Source organism: Trachurus japonicus, chromosome 3 (genome assembly GCF_045865225.1).
Source record: "Trachurus japonicus isolate A0001 chromosome 3, Traja_1.0".
Taxonomy (NCBI): domain Eukaryota; kingdom Metazoa; phylum Chordata; class Actinopteri; order Carangiformes; family Carangidae; genus Trachurus; species Trachurus japonicus.
The window spans coordinates 38,625,445-38,641,848 of record NC_140909.1 but is presented as its reverse complement, the minus strand read 5'-3'; the positions used below and the strand labels follow the sequence as shown (position 1 = coordinate 38,641,848).

General features: G+C 43.3%; 2 protein-coding genes across 9 annotated transcripts in view; one reads left to right on the top strand and one right to left on the bottom strand.

Moving 5' to 3' along the window:
* il16 (interleukin 16) overlaps positions 1 to 5,753 on the top strand; it is a 64,532-nt gene extending 58,779 nt beyond the window's left edge. For all 8 annotated transcript variants that reach the window (XM_085772477.1, XM_085772487.1, XM_085772461.1 and 5 more), the window contains one exon: positions 5,211 to 5,753. In XM_085772477.1, coding sequence (XP_085628603.1) covers positions 5,211 to 5,377 — 167 coding nt within the window. In that variant the 3' untranslated portion in view covers positions 5,378 to 5,753. The remainder of the gene's footprint in view (positions 1 to 5,210) is intronic.
* A 6,137-nt stretch (positions 5,754 to 11,890) lies between these two features.
* The window catches only part of stard5 (StAR related lipid transfer domain containing 5), a 33,872-nt gene continuing 29,358 nt past the window's right edge, over positions 11,891 to 16,404 (bottom strand). Inside the window, exons 5-6 of the mRNA XM_085772452.1 lie at positions 14,927 to 15,020; positions 11,891 to 13,063 (exon numbers count right to left, since the gene is read on the bottom strand). Coding sequence (XP_085628578.1) covers positions 12,913 to 13,063; positions 14,927 to 15,020 — 245 coding nt within the window. The 3' untranslated portion in view covers positions 11,891 to 12,912. The remainder of the gene's footprint in view (positions 13,064 to 14,926; positions 15,021 to 16,404) is intronic.

Here is a 16,404-nt window from a genome sequence, read left to right as displayed (position 1 = left end):
ATCATGACGTGAAACAAATGTTGCAGTGTAAAAAAAAAAAAAAAAAAAAAAAAAAAAAAAACCGTTGATTCGGTGGAAACTCGGCTTAACGGGCGGGGGCGGGGCCCCCACGGCATGCGGGGCCCCCCCGCCTCGCGGGGGCTGCGGGGGTATACTTTACGGCCCAGGGTCGCAGCACACCGCCGCATCCGCCGCGGGCTGATCAGCACCGGGGAGAGCTCCCGGCCGGCACCCCGATAGCACCCCGGACAGCTACTAGCTAACGTTAGCCATGCTACACTGCATTAACTGGGATGATACGACACTTACCCTTCAAGTGAGGATACAGCAGGTTTTTGCTGGTAGATTTCACAGCTGGACGTTCATCACAAAGCCAGACTGTGTCCATGTGTAACCCTCCAGGCTTTTGTATGCTTTTAGAGCAGCGCGATGCAAAGTTGATCAGGTAGCCTAACTTAGCTGTGTCCTCATACTGCAGGTCTGGGACGTCCGCCGGCGGCCGGAGATACTTTTGAAAGCACCCCTGAGCATTATATAAGGTCGGTAATATTTTATCTCGATATTTAGTTTTTATATATATTAAGTCCAATGTGTTGGAATTAAAGTGAGATCATGTGAACAGACGGCTTAAAATCTTCCGTTTTACTGCCAAAATGTTATGCAGCTGTTCTCCTGGTCCACCGATCCACGTCTGCCCTCTTCCCGCACTATCTACATGTATAGTCACATTGTTTACGTTACGTTGTGTGTTTTAATTAATCCTGTAACACACACAGTGTGATCGCGGTACCGACAGAGTGACAGGCAGGCTCATTTGTCAATGTGCAGAGGGATGAAATGACAGCTGTTACTCCCCACAGTGACTCCCGACACTTAAACCTAGTTGCTTCTATACTGAAAAACCCTGACATGTCAAGCTTTAGGGTGTGTTAGAGGACTAATTTATCCGTCTAACATAACTATGACACCTGAAACGGTAAACACAGCTGATCGATCGAAAAAAAATTACTCCAGAGTGAATTTTTTCTGTCACTGAAAACGGCTGGTTCTTGAACGTAACTCGGTCACAGTAGACGTATCCTCAATATGTTTTGCAGTTCTGTTAGGTCATACTACATGCTGACAAAGTTATACATGTAAAACTTGTATGGGCTTGGAGAAAATCGCTTTGTTACTCTCGTTCCGCACCCGGCTCTCCCCTGTATCTCTCCCCATGTATGTCAGCGTGACGTCAGCTCCCGGAGCTCTAATTACTTTTCTCAACAGTTTACGAAAACTGCGCAAAATTTTGCATTGAAGTCAATGGGACGGGCGAAAAAAAAAGAGCGAAAAAGACCAATCATTGGAGTTTAACAAACGTCTACTGCTCAGGCATACTTTCACCTAGAGACTTCATTTAAACTTTAAACAGTAGACACAAGTCTTGTGTATTGTCATATTACTCCACGTTTTGATAGGTCATATAGTTTTTGATCAATCCCTGATCAATGACCATGATCATTTTTGGAGAAATTATGAGATTATAAAGCGGCGTTCACACCGAACGCGATAGACGCGAATGGAGCGGCAACTCTACATTGAAAATCAATGTAAATGGCACGATGACACGCGATTCAGGCGGAGGCGGCGCGAATGGAGCGTCTGGTGCGATGAGACGCGGCGCGAATGAAGCGGCGCGTTTGAAGCGTCTAGAGCGGCGCGAATAAAGTTGAAAATATTGAACTTTTCAGGCGGCATCGCGCCGTGACATCCAATCAGCGAGGAGTTCAAGCCGACGACGTCACTTCTCTGTACGGTTGTTTACACTCAGAACAACATGAAGGAGAAGCTGATTGTATTTGAGCTGTGTGTGGGCACCGCTGCCGTCTTCTACACAGAGTGGACAAAAAAAAAAACACACACACACACAGTGAACCCAGACACGACGGCGGGTGGTTTTCTGGTGTTTCTGAGACTTGTACAGCAGTAGTACAGTGCAGCAACGGTGGTGATATCAGCCACGATTGACGTGGAAAGAGAGCAGGTTGAGATCACCGGTTTTCAAATGAACGGGCGGAGCGTCTAGCGCGAATGACGCGATGGACGCGAATGATCCAAAATGACCAAGCGGTGCGAATGAAGCGTCTGGCGCGATTATATTCGCGTCTATCGCGTTCGGTGTGAACGCCGCTTAATGGTTGTGTATTGCACGGAATGTTCGTGTCAGAGTGCGTGACATCATCGGTTAGAGTGGGAGAGAGTGAAAAAACATTCTTTATTTTTTCTGGATAAACTGTCAGCACGGCCACAATTTACACTCTACACACATGATTTTTTCGGAATTTGTAAGACAAACTTGTTATCTCTCATATCATGTGCTCAAAATATCAGAGAGACTTACAGAATTTACAGAATAAGCCTCTGAGTGCAGCCACGTCTGTCTCTGCTCCTCATTGACTCCAATACAAATATTTTCTGAGAGAAGCAGAACGGACCGATGTTTTAAAACTGCCAGCATCTCCAAAATATTTACTGTAGAAACACCAAATCGTACCACATTTTTCAGGAAGTCCTTAGAGCAACGTTGATCTGTGTTTTGTTCTGATAGGAGCTACCGTTTTGTCACGCTAAGCCTTTTGCGAGACCAGTGCAGAGGCAGAAAATCGCTCTTTTTCTCCACGTTTCTGTCTGCCTCAGCCTGGGGGGCCCCTATCGCCGTGGTAACCACCTCGAGTTGCCGTGGTAATGTCTGATTCTCAGGCCAGAGCTCGTTAACTTCATAAACAATCCACCTGGCGCTCGTTTAAATGTTTATAAACACAGACACAGCTAAATCAGACTGACACAGGATGCAGCTCATAACATGTGTCAAGTCAGTCACACACACACACACACACACACACACACACACACACACACACACACACACACACACACACACAGACTCTTCATGTGATTACAGTTACAGACACACACACACATCAAAACACACAGGTAACATACAAATGCGCGCGGAAGCGCGCACTCCTCTCCCACACTCTAACACACACAGGTAACTTCATGTGATTACACACACACACACACACACGCACACACGCACACACACTCACACAGTTAACCTAATGTGGTTACAGCTCCTCCATATCAGTGCTTATAGAAAGATGATCATGTGTCTGTCTGATCAGCTCTGTCTTGACCTTAAGATCGTGGGTTTGATTCCCATGTTGACAGAGATGGCAAAACCGGCAGTAGCCCCGTGGCCCATTCAAAATTTCCCCAGAGGAAATTTTCTAGTTTAAACTGTTATTTGTACTGAAATGAAGACAGCCTAATTCTGATTCGAAAATGTCAGATTCAGTGCGTCTTGTGCAGTTCACACTGTCAAAAGCAAATCAGATATGGGTCACATATGAGCGAAAAAATCGGATTCAGGTCACTTGTAACTGCAGTGTGAACGTAGCCTTAGGTCGCTTTCACACCTGAAAGGGAGGGAAGAAATGATTCATTGTTGCAATTAAGTTTTGGTCCGGTCTGTGTTCACACTGTCCGTTGTCAAAATGCACCTTTTTTGTAAACAAATGACACGTGGTGTACAGGCCATTCAGCTATTGGTCAGAAAATTTGTGAGGGAAAATCACTTTCTGTCATTTTCAATATTTTCTTACATCGTTGCTACTTACTTACTCTTTTATTTACGTAGGTAACATGTTTACATTTATAGAGATATTGAGAGCCAGGGGCATGTCCAGACATTTTTGATAGGGGTGGCCCAAGTGGGGCACTGACTTATGGTGGGGTGGCATGAAGCGTGAGCATGAGCACCTGCGTGCACACATTACATACTCATGTATGCACACGCAAACCCACACAGATTTTGGCCATACAGAGGTTTGTCTGCAAAACCCATATCTACTTCGATTTCTAATAGGGCTGGGTAAAAATATCGATTCAGCAATGCATTGCAATTCTTTTCTCTGCAATTCAATATCGATTCAGCAATCTTCTGAATCGATTCAAGCCCCTCGCCAGTGGGGGCGCTGCGAGCAACACCCTCGTGTGATTCGCGCTGTACGGACGGGGGCCGCACTAGACCAAAACCATAACAATAGGAGTGAGTAGTAGCAGGAGCTGCGGGATCGATCGGTCGGGGAGGCGACGCACCTGCGCCGTGCCGTATTAACTTTCGCTTTCAACACGCGCTGCTGTTATGCATGCGTGCTTCTCTGTGGTGTGTATGTGTGTGAGAGGATGCGGCCATCGTCCGGGGGGGGGTGAGGCGGCGGCGGCGGCGAATATCGCTACTTTTTTTTTTTTTTAAGACGTTAGTTTAGGCGGCAGCTCTTTGTTGTTAAGGCGGCCGCCTTAACAGGAAAAGCGCTGCGGGAAACCTGACAGCTGCTTTCTCACTTCTTCCTCTGCTCCTCTCTCACTCACTCACCTACACACAGACAGGGACTCTGTCTTCCTCACACTCACCCCAGCCCCTCAGTTTCTCATCCCACCTGCCCGTACCATACACATTGACAGTCAACAGAAATCACAGAACTTAAACATCATAACAAGAACCATTACTGCGGGGTTCGCTACAATATTTTGACAGTTGTGCAGTCAACTATTTATTAATAATATTTGTTTTGTATTGTTTTATTACTCAAAGCCTGTTATGAGTTATTTTCCAAGAGGAAAGTATCACATAGCCTAATTTAAATTTAGCTGCCCTGTAGTTCAGTGTTAAAGCAGTGTCATATTTTGTTATGCTATGAGTTATACTATGGCTGTTCATAAGGCATGAAACTAAACAAATAATTATTAAAAAAAAAAAAATCTGGTACTCTTATTTGTGTATTTCTGCTTGATACTGAATCGATATCGAAGCATTTCAATCAATATCGAATCGAATCGATATCGAATCGAATCGTGACCTAATGAATCGAAATCGAATCGAATCGTGAGATTCTCAACAATACCCAGCCCTAATTTCTAACAAGACCTACTAGTCAAAATACAGGTGTGGCAACATACAATTGTGATTTTTCTTGGAGAAGAAAACCTTGAGTATAAAACAATGTATAAAATGCCTCTGACTGGGCATCATATTTTGGGGTGGCCAATCAGATTTCAGGGGTGGCCTGTGCCACCCAAGGCCACTCCCTTAACACACCACTGTTGAGAGCAGCTGTCATGTATGAGAAACCCTGGGATGTAACCATGAGGGCTTGTGTGTGTGTCAGGTGGAGCTGCGGAGCAGAGCGGTCTGCAGTGTGGCGACGAGCTGCTGCAGGTCCAGGGAGTCAGCGTGCAGGACATGACCCGCTACGAGGCCCGGAACATGATCAAGGCTCTACCTGAAGGACCGATCACCCTGGTGATGAGGAGGAGGCAGGGGGGGGCGGAGTGAGGACAGAGGCTGCTCAGAGCTGGAGAGGGAAACTAAACTAAAGACTTGAGGTCCAGCGGTGTTGGTCCTCCAACACTCTGGTGTTCACTGTTGCCAGTCAGTGTGGTCCATGTTTGACATGACGGGTCAGACACTTTCTGGAAATATTTCTATTAGGCTATTTCTATTATAGAGTGTATTTCTATATTATTTATTGTTCTGTCACATGGCCAGATTTGTATTAGAGCTCAGCCAAACACCCCTAAACTCCACACCAGACTTCATACAAAGGCTCCAGTGTTATGTCCACTTGTATTACAGCATATTGAAACATCATCCAGTATAGCATCACAACGAAAAATTCTGACAGGTTTCATGTAATAAAAATGACAATATAGCTCTCACATGTCAATCACAGCCTGTTACTGAGTCACTTGAAGTAGAATCTTTCAAGTTTTGTTCAGCAAGATAATCTTCACATATGAATACCTTTATACTGTATCTGAAGCTTAAATGTGATCGCCAGAAGTAAAAAAAACAAAACATAAAAAACATTGTCTAATGGGGGCGGTGCGTGGCGCAGTGGTTAAAGCGGCCGCCCCATGTAGAGGGTACAGTCCTCAACGCAGGCGTCCCCGGTTCGAGTCCCGCGTCGGGCAGACCTTTCCTGCATGTCATTCCCCCTCTCTCTGCCTCCCCCTTTCCTGTCTATCTCTACTATGGGTATCAAATAAAGGCATAAAAGCCAAAAAATATACTTAAAAAAACAAACAAAAAAACATTGTCTAATGGGGAAATGGGATGGTTTTTACTTGCTGAAGACCCATAAATAAGATAAACTAACATCCATAAGAACACTCTGGTCTGTTGGGGGTGATGACGTTTAATGTCCCCGACAGGGTTTGTAGTCGTATTGAGCAACTTGTTAGCAACCACCTTTTCTACGACACGTAAGAGCTTCAAAATTCACAAATAGGGTATTTACTGACGTGTTTTCTGCCGTAGAACAAAACCTGAAACTCGCTTAAGCTTTTGTTAACCACAGACCTAATTTGAGGTATTTTACCAAGATCCCATTCAAAAAACGCGTTGACTTTTAGAGGAGGGAACCGGAAGTGCTTAAAGTGCTAACAGAGTTCTGGGTTTACTGGCAGACTCTATTGGCGATGAGTCGGTCCATGGACGATACATGCACTTGAGCTGTTTTGTCTCTAACATCCCCTCAAACATATGTGAAATCATTCAAGAACATGAAAGAAGTAATATATGTGGTTTATTGTGTTTGTGTCGGCCAAAGGTACGGCAATGAGAGCAGACCAGGGTCAGCTGTTAAGTTTAATCTGCCTTTACATCAGTTCCATACATTCAATCAATCATTCACAGTAAACATACAGAATTAGTCATCTTACCCACAGGCTAACTCAGGCCTGTGACCAGTGCTGCTATGGTCACATTCAGAGGAAAAAGAAAAACATGTCCTTCTGCAGCTGAACGGTTGGATGTGACTGATCAGTCAGACATTTTTTTCTTTTTCTTTTACATTTTGAAAAAATTTGAATGATTTACCCAGAACTCATTGCACAGCAGTCTGGATTCAGAATCAAGTACTAGACTGTCTGTGCAGCTGTGTCAGTCACTCTCAGCTCCTCTTCTGTGCTCACACACTGTTACCTTCATGTGTCTTAATGCAGCTGCAGCTACACACGACAATGTCCTCGCTTACACTGTTGTTCAGACTCTGTTGGCAGTGGCACCAAATCATCAAGAGCAACAACCAATCAGGAGAGACCAGGATTCAATCAGTCAGACAGTAAGAGACGTTGGTCTGGCTACAAACACTGCAGTTACTTAACATGTTATCAGCTGGGGTGGGTTCAAAATATCAGTAAAAAACTGGAGTAATATGATTTTCTATTTTGTAAATTCAAGAAAATATAAAAGTCCTACAACAAGTGCTGTTGTACTCGATTAAAAATGTGATGTGTTCATTTTTTTGTTTTGTTTTTTTGCAAACATTTTAATTCAAGTTTGGGGAGAAATGATCACTCCACTTGTTTTCAGTGAATGTCATTTGTGTGCACAATAACAACACTGACATCACACACGTGTCAGAGGTGTTGAGTGCATAGAGCAGGGAATTTGATTGACAGCAAATGTGCATATCAACACTGAAACAAACACAGCAGGTTTCTGATATAACAAATATATAATTTCTCTATGAATTATAATGTCTGTTATGATTATGTTATATCTTGTGTAGTCAGGATTAATGCAGTCAGACAATGTCTTCGCATGAAACTCTGAAATGTTTTCTAATGAGGTACGCTTAAAAAACACACACAATTTCAAGTTCAGTCTGCTGGAAGACTTCAAAGTGTCTTGTATAAAACTGTTCAAATGTGTCAAAATCTGAGTAATGTTTAATTTTATATACGTTTGTACAGTCGCTGGGTTTACAGTTACAGAAAAGCATAAGAAATACTTCTTACTATTGCAAGAAAGACCAGTGGTGGACAACAAGAGGCTTGTATTGATCATTTTTAATGCTGGTGAAATACAAAACTAATTGGGTGCAGTACAGTACATGATAAACAGTTGTATGTCAAACTCAATGTTATGAGCAGCAGCAGCTGCTCTCAGTAAAGGAAGTAACATAACTGACGAACGTTAACATTTAGCCTAGGTGTGTGCAGAAACCCTGACAAAACATGTTGTTAGATTGACAGAAGCAGAGAGGAGGGAGGTCAAGCAGCAGTCAGGTGTCTGAATCTACAATCACGGATGAGGAGAGAGAGAGGGGGTGGTCAGTGTAACGATGAGCGGAGCGCAGAGTGGCTACAGGTGACAGAGAAGAGAGGGTTTCCAGTGTCATGGTGGAGTGGAGCGGCAGGCTACTAACCCTTTACCGTGAACCAAGAGAGAGAGAGAGGGGGTGTGTCACGGTGGTGAAGCGGAGCGGCGGAGTGAGGCTACAGGTGACAGAGCAGGAGGAGAGGAAGGAAAGGAGCCGGAGGAAAGGAGGCGAGATGGAGAGGGGGGCAGGGCCCATCTAACATTATCTTGTCCCGGGCCCAGCCAAGACTGTCAGCTGGCCTGATACTACCCATGAATATATTTGTATAAGTGTATAATCGCTAAAAAATTACAAATTGTTTGGTTGTCGTAGCCTTTTATATATACAGTGTCGCCATCTTGCGCCGCCATGTTTGTATGGCAGCCTGAATGGAAAATCCAGCCAACCAGAGAGCATGTTTCAAGAGTTTTGCGTTCATAAATAAACAACAGGTGGAAGGAAAGAAGATCTTCACCCCATCACTCCTTGCTGAAAATACTCCCAATCGTCCTAGTTGGGGTAAACAAGGTTTTTTGTCCTCGTAGGCCACCGTCTCTTTGCCAACGGGAGGGGTGAGTGCGAGCGAGCGAGTAAACGCTGCAATCTAGAATCTGAACGCTGGATATCACGGTTTTACCCACATTTTACACACTGCACCTTTAAAGTTTAGTTCAGCTACATAGCTTCGACTATACTTGCATTGATTACATGGCAGTTAGACAAACGTAATAAGATACTGATAACATCTGTGTATATCTTTATAAATGGTCTGAGACGTAATCGGTTATTGGATCTCGGCCAGCCAGGAGTTGGTGCTCGTCTACAACCAGTTTTGAGAGCCAGGATCTGGTGTTCAGGCGGTTGAAAGGCAAAGAACTGGTGCTAAGCCAGGCTCTGGCTCCAAACTAGCACTGGAACCAGGCGGCTTGGTGGAAAAGGGGGAATTGATGGAACAGAACTCGGTCTCACATAAGCCAGACTTGGTCATTTAAGCCTGGATTTTCCATTAGCCTGCTTGATTGAATACCCCCTCTTTGTGTTCAGTTTAACTAGAGCTGGTTCTACTCTTTGACCAGTGTGTCATCAGGACACAGTGAGATGTTCTCTGGTCAAAGATCAGAGGATGTCAATCAGTACAGAATCCACCATCATCTGAAATAAACCTAATAGATATATATAGAGAGATATATAAATAAAAGGGACTTAAACAGTTTCAAAGTGAACAGGTGAGGATGGTAAAAGCTGCTGGTGACTGCAGCTTCTTGGAGGCAGTTCAAACATGTTTCCTGTGCAAAAAGACATTCCCATTCCCCATGTCCTACTAACATGTGACCTGTGTCTGGGGTATATCACCTGTATGTGTTATGCATGCTGAATGCAGTGCAAGTGGATCAGTCTGACCACACACAGACATGTCAGGCTGGTCCGGAGTATCGGCCCAATCTGAGGTTCTCTCATGGATCAGTCTTGGGCCTGGAGGTTTTGTTCTTCAGAAATAAAGAGTGAGGGGCGAGCCCACCCACTGGAAAGAGTCCATACGGCAGCTGCGACGTGAAACACGAGGGTCACGTGACCGTCATGCAGAGAATCACTTCTCTTTTGAATCTGTGACACTCTGTACCATGTTAATAGGTCATAATTGAGGCAGAGGAGATAATAAAACTCTTGTTAATATGTTAAGTGCAGGTCACAGATCACATGTGAACACCAGGTGGATTCGAGGAGTCAAAGGAGATTCCGGCTCGATTCACTCCTCGTTTCCATTTCCTTTGAAATCCTCATGTGATTATATGTTTCCTCGACTACAGCTGCTACCTCTATATGTACACAGAGATAATCTTACCTAAAAATGAAAATAAAAAATAAACCCTCTGGCTCAATTTAAACAACATACACATGAAATCTTTAGAGCCATATGAAAGCAATTACATCTCAAGCACACACTGTTTTTGGAATGGTGGAACACAAGAGGTCTTGCATTGAGATTACTGGCTACACTGTGAGGTAAAAAGACACGACAGGTCAAGTAGAAAAAACATTTCTCAAGGAATCTTAATACTAAAACAAGTCTAGTTAAAACATGTCACCATATATGGCTTATGATACACATGAAGGCTGTGGAGGAAGTGGGTACGCCAGCACAATAAACTCTCTCATCCAGTGTCCACCGCCTCAGATGCTCATCTTCACTCTGACACATACTTTTTGAATAAAGTGCTGATTACGTTTAAGAAATATATTAGATCCAATTATTACAGTGAGAAAATGTCCAGGGATAGGTCATTTTTTTTGAGGCGGGGTTGCATCAACTGGTCGGGAAAAAAAGCAGTTTATCTGGAACCAACCAACCCACTCAGTGTTCCTGTACCACTCCACCAATCAGCTGTTTGGGTCAGACTCTTAAAACTGAAGCCCCATAATACGAGACAATATGGCAGAAAGCTGATCCCCGGCGCAGAGATGGAGGGGCACGGTACTTTTGCGTTTCCCTCATCAAACTAAATACACAATCCAAATACTCAGAACTACTTGCGCTTTTGAAGTCACTCTGCCCAGCAGCCATGTCTGGAATGTAGTTCCGGCTACGCATTTGCCTCGAAAACAACTCAGTCTCGTGATGCTCCATGATTATCTCATAGCGTGGTGAATGTGCAGGTCACAACTTGTCCACCAGAGTGTTTTGAAGTTGTTGGATTGTGTATTTGATGAGTTTGATGAGGTAAAGTCGAAAGTAGTGTGCCCCGTGCAGAGCTCACGTCTCTGCCCTGCCAATCTAAAAATAGCTTGCACCGACAATTAAAAGGTAATGAACCTACTCCTATGACTATAAGGATTATGGCAATGGAAGAATTTGCCAAAATGTTGAACTACCCCTTTAAACAGGTGTATTATTTTGAGATGGGCAGCAAACATACGCTGTTAGTTTGTGCCAGTTCACAGCTGTTGATCTCCTGTGTCTCTGTCCAGCACTATGAGCTGGTATGATAGTAGAGAGCCGTCTACTGCACGTATTATACTGAGGGGCCATTTGTACCTCATACAACCCCACTTCAAAGAAACTGAACTATCCCTTTAAGGAACAGTTTACTTCAGCCTTACTGCAGAGGAAATGAAGGAAGAGCTCAGACTGCGTCTCGCAGCATTTGCTCCTCTCTCTCCACAAAAATGTATGAAGATTCCACAATGATACAGTGTAGTACTGTACATCTCTCTGGCAGTTGTGGAATAACTTCCATTTGTATTGTTTGTACATAAAAACGAAGTATAGGATTACTGTCAAGATAAAAACAAATTGAATTTAAAAATATATTTTTTTGTGTGTGCTTTTCTTTTTCTTTACCTTAATGACAGCACAATATAAATAAAGCAAATTGTCAGCGTGGATGGACCTCTGTTTGATTCTTATTGTCCATGTGTCTTTAAGTCCTCAATACTCTTGTTAGAATGCCCACTACAAGTTTATTGCCCAGTGTTTTTCACCAGACAGAACCACAGTATGCAGACCTTCTGTTTCATTTCAAAAGAGGAAAAACAAAGAGCTTCAAAGCTGCTCCTGCATGATGCTGTGTTATTTATAGTAAATTTGATTTTTTAGTTATTTAGTAATAGCATTAAAATGAATGGAAGTATTAGATGGTGCAGGGTGAATGCTACTGCAGCTGTTTTCAAACATGATATAATATAATAATATATAAAATATAATAATGTTTCCATCAAGTCTCAAACATGAGAACTTTTTAATCATGGTAACGCTCTCAGTGATCTCATATCCTCTATGATCATGTGTCAGTCAGTGTTTGTCTGACTAGAGCTCAGCATCGACTCACATCAAGTTTGTCAGAGAAATAATCAGTAAATGTAAAACGCTGCAGCTCATTGGGCTGTGATCTTCAACCTGCATGAGGACCGTGCGTGGTGAAAAACAAAGGGAAACGCACTTTTCATTACAAATGGCACAAAGGAGGGTGAAGAAGACACTTGTCAGTTAAAATGGAGCAGCATCGAACGTGTGTGGCCTATAAACAGCTGTCGACGCACCTGTGCTTGGGTGATTCAGTGGAGCTGAGACGCTCGCGGCTTCCAGGTGAGCGGACATGAGCAGAAACTGTGACACTTCAAGTACACAAACGACTATTATGAGGTATGAGGGGACGACTCCAAACCAACAATCTGATACCAGCATAGGGTAAATAAGGTCCATGCAACATGCATGTTTAGTGCACATGTTGAGTGTGCAATTAGTAAAAGAGGAATGTCTGGTGTCACGTCACTCTGGTAGAAAGCGCAGATATTCTGCACCTTTAACCACACGTACAATTATAGATTTGACATCTACTGGAATTATTAAGATTAGGACACATAGATCCCTTTGACAGTATGATGTGGACTGGGTTCAGGACCGGACTGGTTTTTTGAATGGAAGCCCTCTGTGTTTTCTCAGTGTGTAGGTTACTAGGTTCCTCCTGCGGTGACACAGGAGGTTAGGGAAGTACATTAACATTAAATGTGGATTAGATCTATCTGGATTAAATGGTTGTTTGATAATCTCTGTGTGCTGACTGCTATTGAGTTTGTTACTGTGTCGAATGGGATGAACTTTTGGCCTGACCTGTCTGTAGGCCTCAGGTTTTTTTTCAATCTGGTGTTGAATTAGTCTCAAAACTTGCACATGTAAAAACCACACATGTGCATGTCTGAGGGCGGGAGCTCTTATCTCTCAGTGTCAAAGGTCCTTCAGGGATTTGACAGCCTTGGCCAGGTTGCTGTAGAACTCGGCCATGCTGGACGGGAAGAAGGAGTCGACCACGGAGCGAGGGAGGAAGCCGCCCAGGTCGGTCTGGAAGAAGCTGAACACCTGGGTTTTGTTGGCCTCTCTGGAGACAAAGCACATCAAAAACACACACACGCTGTGACAAACAGAAAAAGGAGCTTCACCAGATTTGGCACAAACACTTATGGTAAACAAGGACAAACTTATTGATTTGGTGGCTCAAAGGATCACTGTGACCTCAAAATCCCAAGAACTCCCCGAATTGCATTAGACTTTGGAGGTTAAAGGATGCTGTGACCTCACAAGATAATATATAATATATATATATATATAATCACTATAAAATAAAAGTGTTTGGTTTTCGTAGCCTTATAATTCTTCTTTTATATCTACATATAGGTCTACAAGGGTCTTGTGTTAGGGAGAGTCGCCATATTTGTACGGCAGCACGAACGGAAAATCCAACCAGTCAGAGAGCACGTTTCATGAGTTTCGTGTTAAATCAACGAAGAAGAAGGCGGAAGGACAGAAAAAGGAGGAGGAAACAGCAGACATATGGTAAAATAGTTTAGATCTTCACCTCATCGCTCCATGCTCCTGAAATGCTCCCAGTCCTGGTAAACAAGTTTTTTTGTCCTCGGAGGGGAGGGGTGAGTGCGAGCGAGTGAGTGAGTGCTGTGAACTGGAATCTGAACGCTGGATGTCACGGTTTCCTACCATTTTACACACTGGACCTTTAAAGCCCCAGTGTGAAACTTATTTGGCTTTTTATTAGCAAAAATCAGATATTGCTTTCATAAATACGTATTTCACTGAAGTCAAATCACACCCGCATACTAATGAAAGCTTTCTCGTACCTTAGAATGAGTTGTTACAAGTCGTTACAAATACGACGAAGTGGGCGACACACCGAACCGAGGCGGCCATGTTGCATCGCCATTTTTTACGTTGAGTGGCAGCGTGACCGTAGGTAACCACAGAAACTCACCGGAGCTGTCGGCTCGGGGAGAAAGTTTTCCAGGTAGCGCCTGTTAAAACTGTCACCACTGTGTAGTGTGAGGAAGGACGGAGGCACTGATGTTGCATTCAGGTGCAGTCAGGCAGACGGCCGTCGGCAAACCAACCGGATGTCATTTTACTCGACGAGAGAAAGACGGTAAAACGTGGGTCAGGTAAACAACACGATATCACCATGACAACATATTGTCAGGCCTGTATTGTTTTGCCTCGTGCTGGCGGACCACTTGTTTACATAGACGCTTGTTTATCCTGTTACATGCAGTGTCTGTTGTCTGTCTGACATCTGCCCGATTTCACGTGAATGCAACATCAAGAATACGTTCCGACATGCAACCGCACCGCTAGATGGGGGGAATTCCTACATATTATACCTTTAAGTCTTTTTTTTTTAGCTTTTTATGCCATTATTTTGACAAAGATATGGGGAGAGAGAGGGAACGACATGCAGCAAAGGGGTGGAATCGAACCTGAGGTCGCTGCAGCAAGGACTATAGACTCTGTTTACGGGGGCACCTGCTCCGGGTGAGCTATACGACGCCCACACAGGATTCTTTTTTACCACGACTCCAGACTTTTATTATGAGTAAATTTCATACGAATGGTTAATTTCTTCCTCTGACTCTGGATGAACAGATGTGTAACCTGAACCCAGGCTGAGTAGAGGAAGCAGACGACCATCAGGGGGAGAGTCTAGATTCATCTGTGGTTTTGGATGTCAGTTTCATCAACAGTACTGTTAGAACTTAATTTAAAACTCCTCAGTAATGTGCACAGGCTCAGGTCCGGTCAGGCTAGATTTTCTGGGCCTGTTCAGTGTGATACTAAACAGACTGTTCCATTAGCAGGCGCCAGAATACAAATGTCAGAAATAACTTTTTATTATCAGAGAAACAAATTATTTGATTTTTTCTAATTAAATAACTTTTCAGAGGGGGGGTGCACTCACCCTGAGATGGGGACACAGATGCAGCCACATGCATGGTTGAATCCTCTCACGTAGCCAGACTGGGGGGGGCAGCCCGGGTGACTCACGTTGGTGGCTGTTTGACACGACACAAAACAAACACACGTGCACTTTTGTCAACATCATGTTGATCTCATGAAGACTCACACGGGTCACACACTAAACCAAGAGCCTTCAGTTAAATACACTTGGTTAAAGGTAGGCCTTAAAGGGATAGTTCAACATTTTGGCAAATTGGCCCATTGCCATAATCACTATACTGTAGTCATAGCAGTAGGTTTGTTACCTTTAATTGTCGGTGCAAGCTATTTTTCTTGGTTTCCCTCATCAAACTCATACACAATCCAACAACTCCAAAACGCTTTGGTGGACAAGCTGTGACCTGCACATTCACCACGCTATGAGATAATAACAGAACGTTACGAGATGGAGTTGTTTTAGAGGTAAATTCATGCAAAACCGCTGATGTGCGTTGCCTTCAGGGACAGTTTTTCAGGAAGCAGTCCCTGTATTTACCTCGAAAACAACTCAGTTTCGTTATTATCTCATAGCGTGGTGAATGTGCAGTGAATGTTTTGGAGTTGTTGGATTGTGTATTTGATGAGTTTATAGCTTACACCGACAATTAAAGGTAACGAACCTACTGCTATGACTGTAACGATTATGGCAATGGGCCAATTTGCCAAAATGTTGAACTATTCCTTTAATGATCTGACAGGTCCTCTCCAATTAGGGTTGCAAAATTATGGGAATTTTCAAAGTTGGAGACTTTCCATGGGAATTAACGGGAATATATGGGAATAAACTGGAAATTTACTAAATTGAAGGTTGGATTAGGGTTTTACATTTTGAATGGGCGGAGGCGGGGTGTGAGTAATATTTTACTCATTCATGTTTTTGAAAGAATTGATTGTTTAATACAAGAATTAAAGATTTAAAGTTCTACTCAACAAGTAATCTGTTGACATGTCATGGATTTTAATTGTTTTATTTTGCAAGAATGTCTGCACATGACAAACCAAAATGTTTAAATTATTTCCATTTATTTCCTATAAATTCCCATAAGTTCCCCAAAATTCCCATGGAAAGTTTCCAATTTGGAGTATCTTCCAAATTCCCCATCTTAACTTCCCATTGAAAGTTTCTGAACATGTTCCACCCATCTGCAACCCTATCTCCAATTCACTAAGATTATGACAATAAACCTATTAGAGGCTTTTACAGCCATGACATCATCATTTGATATCAATTTTCCAGCTGTTGTGATACTGTGAAATATATAGAGAAATGATCTGTCTCCAAACAACTGCTAGAAGTTACTTGTCTAAACTACAGTTAGCTTCTTTATAGGGAGCTTTAATCACTTCAGTCTGTGTGTGTGTGTGTGTGTGTGTGTGTGTGTGTGTGTGTGTGTGTGTGTGTGTGTGTGTGTGTGTGTGTGTGTGTGTGTGTGTGTGTGT